Here is a 19,702-nt window from a genome sequence, read left to right on the forward strand (position 1 = left end):
TACATTACTATCAACATGATGTGTGCTATAGCGTTCTCTGTTTAAATGTGCATTTCCAGATGACACAACACTTGAAATGCCCGAGTCTTATATCTTATGCCACAAGCAGAAAAGGTAACAAAAAAATGACAGACATTCTCGGCAAAAGTTTAATAATACCGGTTGTTGGGTTTGAACCCAAGGCCTCTCGCATGCTAGGCATGACCTCCTTCAGAGCCACACCACTAACCCCATGTAACCTAAATCAGAATGGTAAAAGCAGTGGCTCCTTAAGGGCAAGTGCTACTGTCTGTAAGTACACCTTAATTCCAGAGTTCACAAGCTCATCCTGAGGGACCTCTACCTACAACATCTTAGTGATTGCTTCTGACTATGGACCACCTACCAGGTAGGCAAAGGAAAATAAAAATAGGCTACTAAAAAATGAATATATTAAAAAAAAAAAAAAAGAATATGTCCAGAATTTTTTAAAAATGAGTATTTTAGGGCTGAGAATGTGGCTCAGGGATAGTGTGCTTGCCTAGCATGCATAAAGCTCTGGCTTCAATCCCTAGCCCCCCCACCCCCGACACACACGCAGTTTCACAAAGAAACCCCAAGATGTGCACTAAAAATGTCTAGCTGCTTTTCATCTTTATGCCTCCAAGTTACTTCTGTAAACTCAAAAAACCAAAAACTTAAAAATTAATGTTATAAAAAATGTACAGGGTTGAGAGTATAGCTCAATGGTAGAATACTTGGCTAACGTTGAGAGACCCTGGGTTCCATTCCTAGCAACACACACACACACATACACACACATATACACAGAGCAAACAAGTGGAAAATAAAGTATACCTCAAATCTATCATAGAAAAGTTTAGAAATTAATATACTATTATAAGTTCCTAGACAACAGGAATTCTTAACCATTGTTAAATCTATGTATTTCTTAATATAGTAAACATTTAATAAGTGATTTTATTAATTCTGAAATGTAATGTTCCTATAAAATCAGAGATTAGAATCCTTGACACCTGGCTTTGCTTACCAATTGTGATGATGGGAACTATGTAAGTTTTGAGGCAGTTTGCTCCACTATAAGAAAACTTCCTGAGTAGGAGCCAGAATTTGCCTCAGTTTATTTATTCTCAGTTCTGTCGTCTGCAGGAACTACAGATGAGAGTCTGTGCAAAGACTGGAACACAGCCATGCATTCAAGTCTTTTGGCCATACCTCATATCACAATATTACCCACCTCATACTATAAGGATTCTATGAAATTAATGCTTCTCTCAAAAATGCTCATATCAGTTTTATGTCCTTCTGCCCATTAATTTCATAACGATAGGGTCCGTTTGTTTACTGTTTCCACTATAAACCTAGCAGAGCCCAGTACACACTTGTTCAGTAACTATTTATTGAGTGAACATGACCATTAGGTTTGTATGCGTATTTCACACTGGATTTGACAAGCAAAGAACAGAATGAAGCTCTGTACCCATAAAAAACAATCTTTTTGGACGAATGTCTTGACCCCTGATGACCTTTCTATTATACAGAAAATAACTGAATTTCTGAGGAATAGTGGAAAGAGGTCACTAATTTTTAGTAAATTTTCTTGCATGGAGAATTGTTAGTCACACTTCTTACATACTTGTTCTAATCCCAACCCCTACAAAACCTTGTTTTTAAGCAGGGATGCAGATCAGAGATTAATATGGGAGGGATTATTACTAAACAGCCATAGTCATTAATGTCTTAAACTGGTAGATGGAGAAAAGGAATGATTAATTGTAAAAGCAAATTTCAGTAGAAACTAGAATTATTGATACAGATAGAAAACAAATAGACAAGATAGCTTGATTATTTAAAGCCAATTCTAAGGTTATCAGTTCTGTAACCTCTGTTATATTAGTCTTTGAAAAATCTTTAGAAACAGGATGGTAATTACATGCAGTCACCAAGCAAACTGCTCAAACACAGGGTTTTGTGGGAATACCTTTCTTTCTTCCATCTTACTGCTGACTACATGCCACTTCTGTTCCAAAAGAGCTACACTCTGTTCCGTCTTTGAGCCAGACCCAGAGTCATCGCGGCTCAGAAGCATGAGCCTGCCTTTGTCAAGTAGCTGATTGTAAGTCTCTTCCTTGGCTTTCAGCTGGGAGTAGAGTTCCTATGAGAAAAGGCAGTAAAGATATCAATACCTGTCCCCTCAAAAACACCCACATACAGATTCATAAACATAACCTGGAAAAGTCAAAGAAGCTCTCATCTAGACTAAAAAGCTTCTCATAGATTTCATTCAACTGCCGAATTGGTAGGGAATAGAACTCACCATTCTTCATTTATACTAAAATAACTCTGTCACTACTAAATAGAAGAAAAAAGTTTTGTTTCTTTTTAGGATCAAAGATAACAAAACTATTCCTCAATAACTTATTTCCCTTTTCAATAAAGAATTTGCATAGAAATAATGTTGTCTTTTGTTTTAAGCCCAATTTCTTGAAATACTATCAGAATTTCTGATTTCCCTAACTCCACTGAGCAGTTTTCTTTAATACAAACAGATTTATGCTATGTATTTGTAACCCCCCCCCCCCAATCCAGTGCTGGGGATCAAACCCAGGGTCTCACACATGCCAAGCAAGTGCTCTACCACTGGGCTATACCCCCAGCCCTCATATTTGTCTTCTTGATGCTCCCATTTTCTAGTCAATATTCTTGTACCAACCAAGCAGTCCAACTCAAAATCTACAAGCTCAATGACATATTTCCAGCTTATTCTTCCCTGATAGTACTGCTCCCCACAGTAGGGTATTAAAATCTGTAAATAAGCAGTTAATGCTTAAGGTTATTCTACGTTGTTGGTAAAAATTCACTACTTTGTAGATTCCCAGATATATACACCTCAGAAAATAGCTATTAAATGTGGGATACTTATTCTCAGTTTAAAGAAGTTGCTATTACCATATGTGTATCAAGCTGTTCCCTAGCAGTTTCAGGAAGTCCTCCAGTAGGTTTAGATGCAGAAAGTTGGCTCTCCATTCTAGTCAATTCCAAGAGGAAATCTTCAATTTCACTGTGGAAACCCTGGGCCTTTTGAAAAAAAGAATAATCAGTGATGTCAGTAGTCAATTCTCAGCTTCACAAGTAAACTTTCTCAATAATCCCATGAGGAATGTTATTATGAGGAAGGAATTAGGAACTGTACACAGCCAGAGTTGTTCTGTTGTACTACTGGTATAATCTATTTGTTTATTGTTAGAATCTAGCAGAATCCTTCAAACCTCACTGTAACATAGTATAGATGTCTGATATAATCTGATGAATGGATTACTTGACCAAGGAACTGCTGCCCAGGGAGGGACCTGACTAGATCTAGAGAAAAAACAGAATCTGTGAACAAGCAGGGGCTACATGAAGATCTACTAATTCTGAATAGTAAATAGATGGAGCTACACACAAACACAAAAAAGAACCACCTAATCAAAGCTACTCTTCTCGGACAAGTTTCAACAAGACACCAAGTGGTATCTTCTCCAGGTTGGTGTCCTCTACACAGCAATTCCTATCTACCTTGGATAATGCACATACCTGCTGTAGTGTTGACTGGAGCTGCTGCTCCCTCTCCTCTGTTTTCTGCAGCACTGATTCCCAGCACTGGTTCATAGTTTCCAAGCGGCTCCTCAAGCTGCTGGCATCATCTCCAGCACTTGATTCAAGGAGCTCATTGCCAGCTTTGTTGACTGTTTCTACTGTAGCTTGATGAGCCAAAACATCATTTTTCAGAACCTAAAAAAACATAGAATAGCATAATGTAGCTCTATAACTATCATTAAATCATCAAAAAGCTTCTGTGAGCAATATATTACCAAGCCAACAGAATTAGAGATGAAAATACTTACATGGTGCTTTGCAAGTTCAACTTCAATGACTTTTGGGTCTCCACTTATTGGTCTCTGAGCATCTAGCAACTCTTCAGTGTGAGTCAGCCAACTCATTAGTTCCTCTAAGGCATGTTGGAATTGGCCAAGGGCCAAGAGAGCACCTTCTAGCTTATGCTGCTCGGAACAAGACAGAAAAGGAACATTTGTTAGGGAATTAAAAAGGAGCACAGAACATTTCATTCATGTATTCTACCACTCGCCTTACCTGTCTGTGGGCAATTTTCTCACCCAGGTTCTCCCAGAGGTGTTTGAGTTCTGTCAGTGGTTCGCGTATAATGTCTCTGTCTGTTTCATCAGTAGCTTTTTTTAACATCAATTCACCCTGGTGATTGAGCTTCTCCATCTCAATTTGCTGCTGATAAACTTCCACTTTGAACTCCTATCAGAGATGTACCAGGTGTTAATATCAAACCAAGCCTTTAAAAGCTGAAAAGAAGCACCTCTTCTTCCAAAGTCCTCTCCAGATACAAACCTTCATCTCATTTAACTGATCTTTAACAGTGTTGAGGTCAGTGCCAACAGGGGGCATGGTGCAGAGTTTGATCACAGTGTTATCCAGCCAGTCATACATAGCCTAAAATAAAAATACAAATATAGAAAACAAAAGTGAAAAAAAATATACAGGGTCGGGAGAGAATTAGCATTATTCTTGCTAATACTATGCTTCATGATACCCTGGGTATGGACTTCCAGCAAGCAATAACTTTCACGATAAGGCCAATTTCATTGTGCAGGTGAAAGACTATAAACAGGAAAGCATGCAATGATGATAAAAATGGCTAAAGGAGCAGCAACAGCCTGTGCCAGTGCTTTTTCCAGTAGAAGTGGGAGTCTCTGGCTAGAAACATGAAACCAGCATTGTCTTCAGTGAGAACCCCATGAAGGTGATTCACTCTTGTGCTGAATTCAGAAAATGACCAAGGAACCTGTGTTTCCTAAGTGGTCACCTCCCGGCCTCTTACCTGAAGAGTGTCCTGATATTGCACAGCAGCTTGCATGGCATCCTCAAGTTTTTCTAGCCTCTCTTTCCATGTTTTGTTTAAGTTTTCCCAAGCATTGTTCATCTAGAAGAAAAACATCCAATCAGATTCTTTAAGTAATATCACTCTCCATCTGAATACACTAATGTTTCATCTGAACTCCTCATTTGTTTTCCACACCTCATCAATGCTCTTCTTCACTTCAGGCTTCTCAGTTTCTCCACAGGCAAAAATTAAATCTGCTCCAAGGATTCGAATGAACTCCAGCTCCTCATGCAGACCATCTGTCTCCTCCTTAATAGTCTACATGTAAAGGTATAATAGAACATGAGCCAAAGGTGAAAGCAGAACAGAACTTCTCAAACTTTGTACATGCTCCGTCAAGAGCACACAATGAATAGAACTGTCAATCTCAAAGGTTTTAAGTTCTCTTAATATTTTGTTTATCCGGAGAGTACAGTTTAGACTCCAAAATATATATCAAATATACATTATAGCCAGGCACGGTGGTGCACACCTGTAATCCCAGAGCATGGGAGGCTGAGACAGGAAGATTGCGAGTTCAAAGCCAGCCTCAATGACTTAGCAAGGCCCTAAGCAACTCAGCGAGAATCTTTCTCTAATTACAAAAAAGGGCTGGGGATGTGGCTCAATGTTAAAGCATCCCTGGGTTCAATTCCCAGTACCAAAAACAAACACACAAACACAACAAATCTACATAACACAATGACACAATGAGCATGCAATGATGGTAAAAATGGCAGCAGAAATTCGGACAGTATGGGAAAGTTGTAATAAGCTTCAATAATTTTACAAATGGTTCATCCCTTCATGCCTCCAAGGAGATTACAATCTATAGCCAGAAGTCTATTATGGAGAAGTAAATGAATAAGGTGAAATAATGCAGCATAAATCACAAAGTCAGCACTAACAGACCAGCATAACAGGAGTGCTAGGCTATATAATTTTGAAGAAAGTCAGTGCTATGCCGGATCATAAAGTGTGGTTCATGGACTGACATTGACAGGGGCGAGGAAACAAATAGTGTTGATATGGAAAAATATCAGGGTAGGATTGGCTTATGGAAACTGGATAAAATAAGGTGGAAAGCATTTTTTAGTAAAAACTAGACTCTGCAAAAGGACTAGAAAGTCAATTGTTACCTATGGATGATGGGTCCCAAACTAGGAAATTTTCTTTCCTACTATTTAATTTTTTACATTAAAGAAATTGAGTAGTTTTTTTTCCCTGGTGGAAAAAAAAAAAGCCTTAAACACACACACACACACACACACACAATTTCAAGGCACTTAACATGGCTAACAGTTGGCATAACCTACTTGGATAGAATGCTTTGCTGGAGGACACACACACAAAAGGGGCTTTGTTTTCTTCTTACCTCGGCAGCTTCAACCTGTTGCTTGATGATGGATGGGTCAATGCCTGGGCTTTCCAAGTCATGGACAATGTCCTGAGTGTCTCTGATGGTGGTCAGGAGAGCTGCCATGTCATACCAGAACTTCTCCGCTAATTCAAGGACATCAAGGAATTTAATTTCTCGCTCTTCAGCCCGAGCTTTGATGTCTTCCCAGAAGAATACCATTTGGTCCAGTTTGTCCTGGATTTCTGAGTGGGTAAAGAAGAGATGTGAAAACAGGAGTTCTTGGAGTACTTAAAATCAATCTCATCAGAAATTCTGACATTTTCAGTGAAACTATCTTTAAAAATTCTCTTAAAATGTATAAATGATGGACAGTTTTCTATTTTAGCTTTATTATTATTTCTACTTTCATATTTTCTGCCCATGTTGGTCTCCCCCATAAAGGGGCCACAGAAGTAATATGGAAATCTCTAATATAAAGGTACTACTAAGATAAAACCCCCTAATTTACAAAGGGGCTGTGATGGAAACTCTACTTCCAGTGTTCTGTGTTCAACTTGTTTATTTCCCATGGAAAATGTATAAAAAGTAGTTATGTTCTACCCACTATTGATACTATAGTTTACTCACATTAGGAGTTAAAGGAGGATTTGTTTTCTGGCCTGGGAATCTAACTACCAATTGTAACCTTATTTCAATGGGGAAACATGTTCTGAATTCTAAATGACTTCCAAACGACTTTTTAGAATACTCATTATTTGGGGACTGTCTTTACATTCAATGCAATACATCTGGTAGGATGCTAGAGATAACCTCAGCTTGAAATTTATTCTGCTGACTTTCTTTAAAAATAAGTAGATCCAACAAGCACCTTTTGCAGCCAAATCCTTGTCTGCTCCCTGAGATCGCCCAATGAGCTCTTCTCCACGGCGCTTTAGGGCCTCAAAGGATGGCTGAAGTTTTTCTAGCTCCACGGTGGCACTCTTATTGTCACTGATGCACTCTCTGATCTTGTCTACTTCAGCAGGAATCAGGGGTGGCATTCGCAGGCGAGAGGAAAGATTCTCCAGAGTCTCCAACATGGGCTCAATTTTATCATGGAACTAAATAAAGTTGGAATATTAGCCATCACTAGTAACTTATCATACTTTTTGGGGAAATATTGGGAATAAGGAGTAGATATAAATCTGTGTTCAGTTTAGCCCAATGGCTGTTAAAGTTCTGGGTTTGGCCAATAGATCATTTTGGGCATAGTACACCAGAAACTGGGCTATTGGGGTCGGGGGGAAAGGCAATATTTATTTGAGTCAAAAGATATTAAGTAATATGCCAGAAATCAACTCAAATCATTAGTGTTGTCATAAAACTTTTCCTATTCCAACTAATACAATGAGAAAGGAACAAGACTATGAAACTGGTGAGAGTCAGTATGTCAACATCTCAGATGACAGTTGCATGCAACACACCAGACCAACAAGTTAGATGCCCTCCACCAGCTGTGTAAATGGATGAGGAACTTAATATGGTACATGACTTGGAATTTAAAAGCATACAATTTGACAACTCACCGTACATAACAGTGAGAGAGGGAAATGTTGGCATGAGAAAGGGCAAATCTAACCTCATTCTAAAAGAACAATTACCTTTCCACATTTCTGGTACTCTGAATAACATGACTATAAGTATAAAATTCTCATTTTATAATCTGAGGCAGAAAGTGAAGAAAACAGATAAGCTTGCCTCCTAAAAAAACCATCTAAAACTAACTCTGGATTCATTCATTAGCGTCTTATCAATTTTAAGTTTCGAACAGGAAAAGCAGATTTCCTTAACAAAATCACTTCCCATCACTCCCTCACATCTAGATTCCACCCCAAACAAAACAGGCATAATAATAATCAATTTTCTTCCACTAAACTTCATGGAAATTTCTTTATAGTTAATGCCTTTGATTTTCAGCTTTATAAAAATACACTAACCCCAAGGGGATGGGTACCTTACCTCTGTAATCTGTAATGGTGGGCGCGGTCAACACAACAATGAAATGTGACGATGTGGGGAAGACAGGAGCAGGCAGCAACAACATAAAGTAACACATTCCACAATGTGAGTGAGAGATGGGACGGGAGGTGGGGGGGAAAAACTTAAGTAAGTACAAATATTAACCAAGAATATTGACTAAACATAGGAATAAAATACCCAGACATGACAAAAGTATCACTAACAGTAATATATTAGTTGAAAAGTATGTAGTTACATGCTTTAAATTCCTCTCCAATGCTTCTCTTTGGCTACTTCTCCCTACTACAACATCTTTCTCTGAAATAGGATGCAACTAACTTCCTGAATGAGAAAGCTAATATATTGTCATTCTAAATATCAAAAGTAACAGGTCCAGCAGGAACCTGACTTTTGTTGAGGCAGTCATTGCTTTTGGCTCTCAAAGATATCTAAAATCATCCCTGCTAAAGGATCTTTATTACATAAAAAGTTTCAGGGAAACTATCAATAGACAATTGTATACATCAGTCAAAATGTATTTTACACTCCAATAGTATCAGTATGCCAAAGTTTCTTGGAAGAAAAGGCAGTAGGCCTTATGGATAATGTATTATCAACATGCTGGTCTGGCATTCCTGTGCAAAGAGGCATACCTGACACTGAGATCTTCTGCTTAGACTAGCAGAGAGTTGAAGGTTTTAGGAGTGTAAGACACACACATACCTGAGCAGACTGGGAAACAGCCTCATCCAGAGCCAATGCCCGTTGGCGCACCTCCTCTTTTATTTGGGCATACATGTTTTCTGCTTTCTGGTATTTTTCTTCCACCATTTTCCCTTCCTCTGGGTTTAACTCCTTTAGTTGTGGGCCAATCTTTAATAGCTTATCAATATGAGGTTTGTGTTCAGCAATGGATTCCCTTAGTTGCTACAGAAAGAAATGTAGATTAAAACCATAATGGATGGGACTGGGGTTGTAGCTAAGTTATAGAGTGCTTGCCTAGCACATAGGAGGCACTGGGTTTGATCCTCAGCACCATATTTAAAGAAAAAAAAAAAAAAAAAGGGTAATGAATGGAATTGATTTTCATGCCTGTATGAGTTTATAGGAATGAACCTAACTACTATGTATAACCATAAAGCTCTAATAACACAAGCCAAAAAACATAATGAATGGGGCTGAGGGTATGGCTCAGTGGTACAGCACATGTTTAGCATGTATGAAGCTCTGGGTTTGAGCCCCAGCATCACAAAAAACAAAACTGAAATGTTAAAAAATCAGCAAGTCCTAGCATCTCTCCATTTATGGGGAAATAGAACAACACCTAAATCTTGGGCTCTGAAACTACCTAATTCTCTTAATTTTCAAAAGCCAGTTCAGATGTTTCATTTCCTTGGAAGTCTTTCTGGATACATCATGTCTCAATCTTCCCTGTCACTTGCATTATACCAATTTATCTCACCCTCTTCTTTACTCATAAATACTTCTATGTACTATAATTTACATATCTGTCTCCCACCCAGACAGAGATACCAAACAGGATGAACTATGAACAGCAACAATTCTGATAGTTCAATCACTCCTTGACTTTACTGCTGGCTGCTTCTAGTTTACATTTTCCACTTATAGGAATATAGAAATAGTAATAAACACAAGCCAGAAGTAAACATTTTTAAAAAAGCATTTTCACCCTTTTTATTTTTTTGTGGTGCTAGGGATTGAAAATAAGGCCTTGTGCATTTGAGGCAAGCACTCTACCAACTGAGTTATATCCTAGCTGCCCCCTCCCCCCAAAGCACTTTAATGGTAATACTGTTAGTTGAAATGTCTATAAACTTCCCTTTCATCTTAACTATATATATGCAGCAAATGCTTTGACATTCCTTTATGAGCTCACTCTAGTTGATGCTTAACCAAGCGGAAAGAGCCATCCAACCACATGTAGTCTAACAACACCCTATCATCCTCAAAAATATTTTTTTGTTGTTTTTGAATAAATTATAGAACCCATTTTCATTCTGCAATAAAATAAAATTTGGCATGCTCCTTACCCTCATTTCTTCTTGCTGTTGCCTGAGCTGCTCATGATCAATAGCTGGAGGAGGTAACTGTGCTATTAATGCCCGAGTTTCCTCAATCCAAGGGCTGAGTTCTTCGTAAGTTTCCCAAAACTGGTTCACCAAGACCTGTGCCCGCTCTAGGCGGGCATAACGCTCTGAATTGAGTAGGCTAATAGCTTCATACTGCTGTATTAGAGACTCTGTCTTTTCCTATGAACCAGAAATAAAAAATAAAAAGAATTATTATGAACTCTTATGAGAAAAGAAATGCAAGTATATTTACCTTAAAAAGTCTAAAGGAATGCATATTAAATTATTAACTAATGTAATGAGTTACAAATGATTATTTTTCTTATAACTCAGCTACAATTTTTCCCTCTTTTTATTGGTACCTAACAACTACATACAACAGCAAGATTCATTGTTAGATATTTTTATATACACACAGTATAACCAATCAACACAGCATAATTTGGTCAATTTCATTCCCCAGTACCTCTACTTTCCTTCCTTCCTTCCTTCCTTCTGGTCCCCTTCCTCTACTCTGCTGGTCTTTCTTCTATTTTCATGAGTTCTCCCTCCAACACACACACACACACACCCCTTTCCTCCCCTTTTATTTTACCTTATACATACGAGAGAAAACATATGACCCTTGATTTTCTGAGTTTAGTTTCTTTTAGTATGATGTTCTCTAGTTCTATCCATTTACCAGCAAATAAAAATTTATGATTTTTCCTTCTTTACATTTATTTGAATTTTAAAATTTCCTATCAGACATTTATTATTTTTATAATTTAAGATATATGAACATAGTTTAAAAGGTTGTAAAACATGAGAAAAAAACAACAAAATAACCTTTTAGCAATGACACAGAACAATGGTACAGCATTATTACAACACATCAGTTTAAAACAGAATATCTCAGAGGCTATGAGGAGCTCTGGAAAAAAATAAGTCTCTAGGGCTGGGGTTGCAGCTCAGTGGTAGAGTGCTTGCCTAGCACATGTGAGGTACTGGGTTCGATTCTCAACATTGAACAAATAAAGGTCCATTAAGAACTAAATACGTGAAAAAGGAGTTTCTAGAAAAGTGGGCATTTATATTTTAAATCTTTAGGAGTATAGCTCAATTTATGAAGATTTCTGAGGAGACAGAGGTCAGTCATATCCTTAAAAAAAAAAAAAGCACACAAAACTGGTCTGCACACAATGTTGGTCAATTCTTTAAAAAATAGGTCTGACCTTTAGGACACATAAAAGAAATTAATGTTGGCATATGGTTCTTTTTTTTTAAATTTTTTTTAATTGTAGGTGGATACAATACCTTTATTTATTTTATTTATTTTTATGTGGTGCCTCATGCATGTTAGGCAAGTACTCTACCACTGAGCCACTACCTTGGCCCCTGCATATGGTTCTTAAAACCTACCAAAATACCTTGAAAAGTTATTCAAAGCTCACTTTTATGGACTGAGGATAAGTAGCAATTCCTCTTGCAACATATTCCACTTTATACAGTATGGATGTTTAGACATTTGTGACTACAGGGTCAAGAGTCTGAATTCCCTAGCACATCAAGCAGGACTTTAACAAAAAAACAATAATAAGAAAGTCCAGGAGGGAAAAAACTTTAAAACATTTTTTCATAATAGTACTTCTAATTTACTATGATTAACATAATAATAATATGGTAAATAAATGACTGTAATTCACCTGTAATACAGCTTTCTGCTCCTCCCCACATGTGCCAAAGATTTCACTGCGGTGACTGAAGAGCTCATCCATTGAATCTTTGTGTCGAATGATGTCAATGGAGAAAGCCTTTGAAAAGTAAACTGCAGTTAAGTCAAGAAGTAAAAGGAATCCAAGACTGTTAATGAAAGGTAATATACAATCTATGAAAAATTCCTTGCATTCAAGACACAAAAAAATTGTTCTTAAAAGTTTAACACTTTGCTTATTCAACATCTTCAATGCTTATCTTTTTAGTAATTTACAAAAACATCTTCCCTCCTAAAAATCATCAAGGAAATAGTTACCTATAGAATACTCCTGGATTAATGGTCCTATCCTCTTACCCCCCCGGCCCCCCAACACCAAACAAAAAGAATCTATACCTCATCCCAATCAAGTATACATAATATTAATTTCTATCTGTCATCATTCTATTAAATCATTCCACTTGACTTGACCTGGGACAGTCAGAAACTCCCCTAGTCACCCAGGGCTGGTGGGACTCTGGGGCTCAGGCACAGTGGGCACTCGGGTGTAATGCTCACCTTCTGCACCTGTAGCTGGGCCGTGGTCTGGTCCTGCTCCAGGCGAACTGGACCCAGGGCCATCAGTTTCCGTGTTGTTTCGGCAACCCAAGCTAATTCTGCATCAGCAGCTTGTTCATACTAATGAATATATTGAAGAAAAAAGCACAAGTTATATACAGCCAAGGTCTCCTTCTTGTAAATACAATTTATCCAATATAGAAAGGCTTGAATTTTCAGTAATAACTTATACCTCAGAAAGTAAAGCCAAAACTGAAAATAATTTATTAAAATCACAAGTCATATTTCAACTTCCTTAAAAGGAAGCTACAGAATCCAGTTAGTGGGCCCACAACCAGAAACAACAGAAATTGACACCCTTCAAAAGAAATATGCTTCTTATCAGAATGTTTTCAGGAGGTTGCCAATCTTCTTTCCTACCTGGACGCTAAATAGTTTCAGTTAGATATTTGATATTTAAATATAAGCTTAAAATGGCAATAGAAAGCTCCATAAAGTTAACTTGGATTGGAAGTACTTGCCCAGCTGAAGAAGTATAGAACCCCAAAAGAATGCCATATCTTTTCTTTCTCCCTTAGTAAAGCTATTTTTTTTTCTTTTGTTACTGGGGATTGAACTCAGAGGCACTCAACCACTGAGCCACATCTCCAGCCCTATTTTGTATTTTATTTAGAGACAGAGTCTCACTAAGTTGCTCAGCACTGAGGCTGGCTTTGAACTCAAGATTCTCCTACCTCAGCCTCCCGAGCTGCTGGGATTACAGGCGTGCACCACTGCACCTGGCGTAAAGCTATTTCTTTTTAAAAAAATTTATTTATTCTAATTAATTATACATGACAGAAATGCATTTTGATACATCATATATAGATGGAGTATAATTTCTCATTCTTTTGGTTGCATATAACGTAGAAACTCACTGGTTGTATAGTTATATATGAACATAGGGGAATAATGTCTGACTCATTCTCCTACCCTTCTTACTCCTATACCCCCTCCCCTCCCTTCACTTCCTCTACCTAAAGTAACTCTATTCTTCCCTAGTGACCCCCCTTTGCCCCCCACCGTTATGAATTATCATCCATATATCAGAGAAAACATTTGGCCTTTGGTTTTTTAGGATTGGCTTATTTTGCTTAGCATGATATTCTCTAACTTCATCCATTTACCAGCAAATGCCATAATGTCATTCTTCTTTAAGGCTGAGTAATATTCTATTGTGCATGTGCACACCCGCCCCAATATTTTCTATATCTATTCATCTATTGAAGGGCACCTCAGTTGGTTCCATAGTTTAGCTATTGTGAGTTGAACTGCTATAAATATTGATGTGGCTGCATCACTTTGATATGCTGATTTTAAGTCCTTTGGGTATAAATCAAGGAATGGGATAGATAGCTGGGAAGCAAGTGGTAGTTCCATTCCAAGTTTTCTGAAGAATCTCCATAGCACTTTCTATAATGGTTGTACCAATTTGCATTCTCACCAGCAGTGTATGAGTGTACCTTTCCTCCCACATCCTCACCAACATTTGTATTTTTTTTCTTTTTAAGTATTTATTTTTTAGTTTTAGGTGGATACAATATCTTTATTTTATATGGTGCTAAGGATGAACCCAGTGCCTCACACATGCTAGGCAAGCACTCTACCACTTGAGCCACAACCCCAGCCCTATTGTTTGTATTCTTGATAACTGCCATTCTGACTGGGGTAAGATGAAATTTAGAGAGTTTTGATTTGCATTTCTCTAATTGCTAAAGATATTAAACATTTTTTTTCATATATTTGTTGATTGATCATATTTCCTTTTTCTGTGATGTGTCTGATCAGTTCCTCAGCCCATTTATTAATTGGGCTATTTGATTTTTGGTGTTCAGTTTTTTAAATTCATTCATTCATTCATTCATTTAAAAGTTTTAGGTGGATACCATATCTTTATTTTATTTTTATATGGTGGTGAGGATGGAACCCAGTGCCTCACACATGCTAGGAGAGCACTCTACCACTTGAGCCACAACTGCAGCCCAGTTTTTATGAATTCTTTATATGTCCTGGAGATTTACGCTCTATTTGTGGTGCATGAAGAACACCAAATCTTTAAGTGTCTATATAATATCAAGAACATTATCTTCATGACTGTTGATCATGAGGGCCCCCCAAATCTTTAATCTCCTCTTTTTCAACTTTGCTAACCTATGCTAATACAGGTTAAGTATCTCTTATCAGAAACAGTTGGGACCAGAAGTGTTTGAGATTTCAGAGTTTTGTTGAATTTTTGGAATATTTGTGCAGACAACTTTACTGGTTGAGTAACTCTCATATGAAAAATCTTAAGAAAATTTCAGATTTTGAAGGATTTTGGATTAGGGACATTCAACCTATATTTAAAGAGAAAAATAAATTTCTCCCAAACCCAGTAAGTTGGCATATGGAAATACCTGGCTAAGATAAGGATTAACCCTAAAGATATTAGACATATGCTTAAAGTCAGAACCTATACGTGGTTCAGGAAACATTTGCTTATCACTATAAACCCATGCTATCTTATTTTTTGTGCTATGGCACATTAGTAGGTGTATATTCAGCTACAAAAAACAGCAAATAACCTTTTCCCAGAAAGCATGAAGGAAAAAAGATCAAGGGAAATATGACACCTGTGTTTACTGAGAGGGTTCTATTTTGGATGGCTCTGCTATTTTGGTTTGCATATTTGATAGTAATTATAGTTCCTGGTTTCTTTTCCTCTTCCATTTAATGTTAAGACACTTGATTATATCAAACTAAGATTATTATACATTTGGACCATTTGGGTCTACATATAATCTACTCCCATCACCACTGGCCCAACTTTTAAGAAAAGGCCTTACGGAGACTTTTTTGTGAGTTCTTCTTTTCTTAAAGGGGTCAGGTGTTTCAGGTCAAATCATGATCCACTCTCACATCCTCTCTACCAACTGTTTCCAATTACTGAAATATGTTTGTTGTATAATATTTACCCTGATCTCACCTTATTCCTGAGCCTGAACTTATGTGGGTCATAGCAGTATACTTTTATACACCTATTCCCACTGCCTAAAATATTAATGCAGAGATATTATAAACATTACCTGTTGTGATCTCTGAATAGCAGCATCAATTTCATCTACTCTTTGTCCAATAGTGTCACTTATCAGTTTGTACTGCTCATTGGCATCAGACACAAGTTTATCCAGGCCTTCTCTGGCTCTCCAGGGCACCAGCTCTAAGAGAGCACGGCTCACCTCATTCACTGTGTCCAACACCAGCCTGTGCTCCATGACCTCCTTCTTCAATTCCTAAGGAAGGAAAAAAATTTCAGGCCATACATTGCTAAATAAAGCACATTAGCAGCTGTGCTGGGTAGAAAGTGTTATCTCTACCACACATCCCAGCACGACACTGACCTCCTTCCTTCAGTTAGTTTTTTTTCCTTGTCTCAAATCTTTCTATCATTCTGAAGCCCAAGTTTAGGTTTAGATGTTGCTTACTTAGAATGTCTGTAAGACTTGAGCCAGATTGTCTGTGGGGAAGACAAACAGTGCTCTCTTTTTTCTCCCCACTTGAATAGACATGATAAATAATGTTTTAACCATGAGCATCTAACTTAACTAATTCCTACACAGTATTTCTGTTTATCTAAAAATGCACTAGATCCTGCAGGAGAATCAAAGAGAACCATGAAGCACTCTTTAGAGAACAAATTGTGAAGGTAAATTAAAAAATGTTTCATATGAAGCAAAGTTTCTAAGAAGCAGTATTAAACTTCAGATCACAAGGATTCTTATGTATGTCTTTATGCCAGATCTTACTGTTGGTGAGTAAATAAGAGAGGATGCAGACAGACATTTTTGGTTTAGATTTGAAGTAAAGGTAAAAAACGAGAATTATGACAAAGATGAAGCCTTATTCCCTTTTTGGTGTGAAATGAGGGCTCACCTTCTGTCTTTGCTGAAACTGGGGTATCTGTTCCCCTGTGGGAGACTGTCCTCCACTGGCTGCCAGCTCCTCCTCCACCGCCCTCAGCCAACCAGTCAGTTCATCATACGTAGACTGGAATTTGGTGGCCAGCTGCCGGGCTTGCTCTAAAGTTCTAAGGGCCTTGGAGCTAGTGACTGTGATGTCTGCATAACGGGTCTTTATTCCATCTAGTTTCTCCTGGATAAGTAACACCTCTTCACCTGTGGAGAACAGCACACAGTTAATCATATTTAGGAGGATAAGGCTGTCTCTATAGCACCCAAGTTCAAACTAGAGCTTAAATTTCAAAGATGTTCTCTCCCTTGGTAGCTATTTCACTTACCATCCCACACTAAGGGTAAATGGCAAATAAACCTGCTACTTGATATATATATATAAAAAAAAAAAAAAAAACACATTTCTGAGATTAGGATCTAAGTTTAGCTGCAGGTGTTTCTAGATGTTCCCAGTACCTTGCAGTAAATGCTGGCATTTCACATATTGGAGGGAGGGGGAATCATTATCTATAATCAGATGGGAGACAACTAAGTCTGGTAGTTTTCAAATTTACCAAGAAACAGGAAAACAGGTCATAAGGCTCTGGAGCACATGCTAATACAGTTAGTGAATACTAAACTTCTCAAACATACAAAGAGAAGTTGCTAATGCATAGTATTTATTTCCCTGGATAAGTGACTGTCTTTGAGACAAGAGAGGTGCTAAGAGAGACACTTTTCAAAGTACCTGTGGTTTGTTTTAGTAGAGCCTGACCATTTTTAATAGCTTGATCTACATTCTTCTTCCTATTAACAATTTCTTCATTTAAAGCCTGAAAGGAAAAAACACTATTAATTTCAAAACTATGGCACAACAAAGGAAAGAAATATAGAGATCTTCAAGAGACTAAATTTATAGAGATGAATACCAGGTTAGTTCAATATTAGATATTTAATTCCCTTTTTGAAATGTTTGATTACCCCATTGATTGTTCAAAATCATTAAATTAGATACTTATAGGCAAGTTTATCTTTGTGCTAGATGAGATATTTGGATTGAATCAGTTTTACAAATCTACTGGTACCAAATCCGAACCCAAGAAAGATAGAAGTAAAATTCAGCAAAAAAAAAAAAAAAAAAAGTCTACTATGTCCAAAATAAAGAGTAAGAATGTTCAAGAAAAGAAAGAACAGGTTGACTTAAATCAGGATCCTTGCTTGCCATGCACGATGCTCTGGTTTTGAGATCTAGCAACACACACACACACACACAAAGATACAGAAAATCAGAACTGTAAGAATTTTCCATATTTGAAGTTGTCAAAGTAAGCAAAAAAATATTATTTTAAAAACTACTTTGCCTATTTTTACTACCCCCAAAGAGATTTCATAAAAAATAAATTAGAAAAGGCATCTACTAAGATGACAAAGAATTCCTGAAATTTGAGCATACAATTCCAGAAATATTCTAAAAGTTATAAGGATATGACTGAATCTTGGGCATATGTTGTTTTCTTAAAGTTCATTTTCTTTCATAAATCTGTTCAAATGGAAACGCAATGATATATTACCTAATGATACAAGTTATGAGCTGTAGTTGAGATGAGTTCTAGCTATACCCTGTACCATCGTCTAGAATTGTTGACTCAGTTTGTTAAGTACAAGTATTTTTATGAACCCATCCTAAAAGATTAGTACTCAGCACCAAGTCTATAAACTATGCACTTATGTAAAAAATAAAGTTGAAGTGTTTGGAATGAAGAAAAAGAAAAAAAACACAAATAAAAATGAAAAAATAACTCAATAACATAACCAATAAATGGAAAACACAAATACCAGGTGGTCAGCATGCTGTTTCTGCAGGACATCCTGTCTGTAATCCTTTACGAACACTGAACTGAGCTTGTCCTCAACCTCAGCCAGCCAGTTGAGCACCTCCACCTCATCCTCCCCGAACAGTCTAGCATTGGACAGTGCCTGTTCAAGCAGTGCTGCCTTCCGACAGCACCAGTCTTGAATCTCACTGTACTGGGCCTGCAATGAGTCTAGCTTTTCTGATAGCACACCCTGCTCTGCAGGACATGTCAGGGAGGAGAGAGACTGCCCAATTTTGACTGCCTGGTGCACATCTGTTGCATGGTTTTCTATATCTTCCTCCAGAGCCTGGAAATCCAGATGGAAAAAATGAATAGAAGAAACAAAATAAATGAAAAGCAAACATAAAACAACAAATAACAAATTAAATTAAAAAATTCACCTACTGGAGATAAAAATAATATAAAAAGTAGGAAAAAAAGCTATTTATTTTTCTGATGGTAGCTTGCTAGTTAATTTCTACATTTACTTCCAAGATAAAAGTTAAAAACTTGACCTTATTTTAAATTAAAACTGAAAATAAAAACCCCATAAAATACATCTTCTAGAATGCTGCAGTTTTTTTTTTTCCCTTTTAATTTCTAGGATTTCTTTCTCCAGTTTTGTGACTTTGTTTAGAACTCCTTCCTACCTTGTGACGAATGATCTGCTGCTGAATTTTGGCAGTCTGAGTGCCAACAGGTTCCGAGTTAGCAAGCTTTTTCTCTGTGACAGATAAGAAGTCAGAAATAGGCTCAGCAGTCTCATGGAATTGTTTGGCCAGAACCAGGATATCTTCCAACTGGTTTTGCCTACACAAACATATAGAACAAGCTGCTCAGGCAGAAAGTCACATCATAACTTAATGGTAATAAATTCAGTTAAAGGACAGTGTTATCAGACCAGTTTAAATACCAATAATAAACAGAACACACATTATGCAGCACTTTGCTTTATAAAAGGTTTTCACAGCATTCCTTTACTGGTCCTGTTATAACCTTGTAAGGTGGGCAGAATAATTATTCTAGTTTATAAAACAGAAAACTGACCTTGAAAGTTTAAAGGAAGATTTGTCCAGTCACCCAGTAAGTAGAAACAATAGAATGTGAACTAGAATCAAATCCTTATACCACCTGGGCACATATTGAGATGGAATGAATGTATACTTTATGTATATCTATAAAGCACCAACTAAAAAAACAATATGCAAACAGAAGGAAGACTAGGAGTAGAGGAAGAGAAACGGGG

The 19,702-nt window shown here is 37.3% G+C and overlaps 1 protein-coding gene across 34 annotated transcripts in view; it reads right to left on the minus strand.

The window, feature by feature from the left end:
* Positions 1-19,702, minus strand: part of Macf1 (microtubule actin crosslinking factor 1) — a 334,558-nt gene that overhangs the window by 33,803 nt on the left and 281,053 nt on the right. For 26 of the 34 annotated variants that reach the window (XM_048815714.1, XM_048815707.1, XM_048815706.1 and 23 more), the window contains 20 exons: positions 19,107-19,266; positions 18,437-18,763; positions 17,349-17,433; positions 16,584-16,825; positions 15,737-15,943; positions 12,633-12,752; positions 12,067-12,174; positions 10,343-10,561; positions 9,015-9,218; positions 8,292-8,300; positions 7,162-7,393; positions 6,309-6,535; positions 5,090-5,212; positions 4,892-4,993; positions 4,402-4,503; positions 4,135-4,308; positions 3,888-4,043; positions 3,577-3,774; positions 2,950-3,078; positions 1,982-2,155 (listed from right to left, as the gene is read on the minus strand). In XM_048815714.1, coding sequence (XP_048671671.1) covers positions 1,982-2,155; positions 2,950-3,078; positions 3,577-3,774; positions 3,888-4,043; positions 4,135-4,308; positions 4,402-4,503; positions 4,892-4,993; positions 5,090-5,212; positions 6,309-6,535; positions 7,162-7,393; positions 8,292-8,300; positions 9,015-9,218; positions 10,343-10,561; positions 12,067-12,174; positions 12,633-12,752; positions 15,737-15,943; positions 16,584-16,825; positions 17,349-17,433; positions 18,437-18,763; positions 19,107-19,266 — 3,298 coding nt within the window. Of the gene's footprint in view, positions 1-1,981; positions 2,156-2,949; positions 3,079-3,576; positions 3,775-3,887; positions 4,044-4,134; positions 4,309-4,401; positions 4,504-4,891; positions 4,994-5,089; positions 5,213-6,308; positions 6,536-7,161; positions 7,394-8,291; positions 8,301-9,014; positions 9,219-10,342; positions 10,562-12,066; positions 12,175-12,632; positions 12,753-15,736; positions 15,944-16,583; positions 16,826-17,348; positions 17,849-18,436; positions 18,764-19,106; positions 19,267-19,702 lie in introns of those variants that run through there. The other 8 variants (XM_048815718.1, XM_048815704.1, XM_048815721.1 and 5 more) reach the window with 4 other exon arrangements.

Source organism: Marmota marmota, unplaced genomic scaffold (genome assembly GCF_001458135.2).
Source record: "Marmota marmota marmota unplaced genomic scaffold, marMar, whole genome shotgun sequence".
In the NCBI taxonomy this organism is placed as follows: domain Eukaryota; kingdom Metazoa; phylum Chordata; class Mammalia; order Rodentia; family Sciuridae; genus Marmota; species Marmota marmota.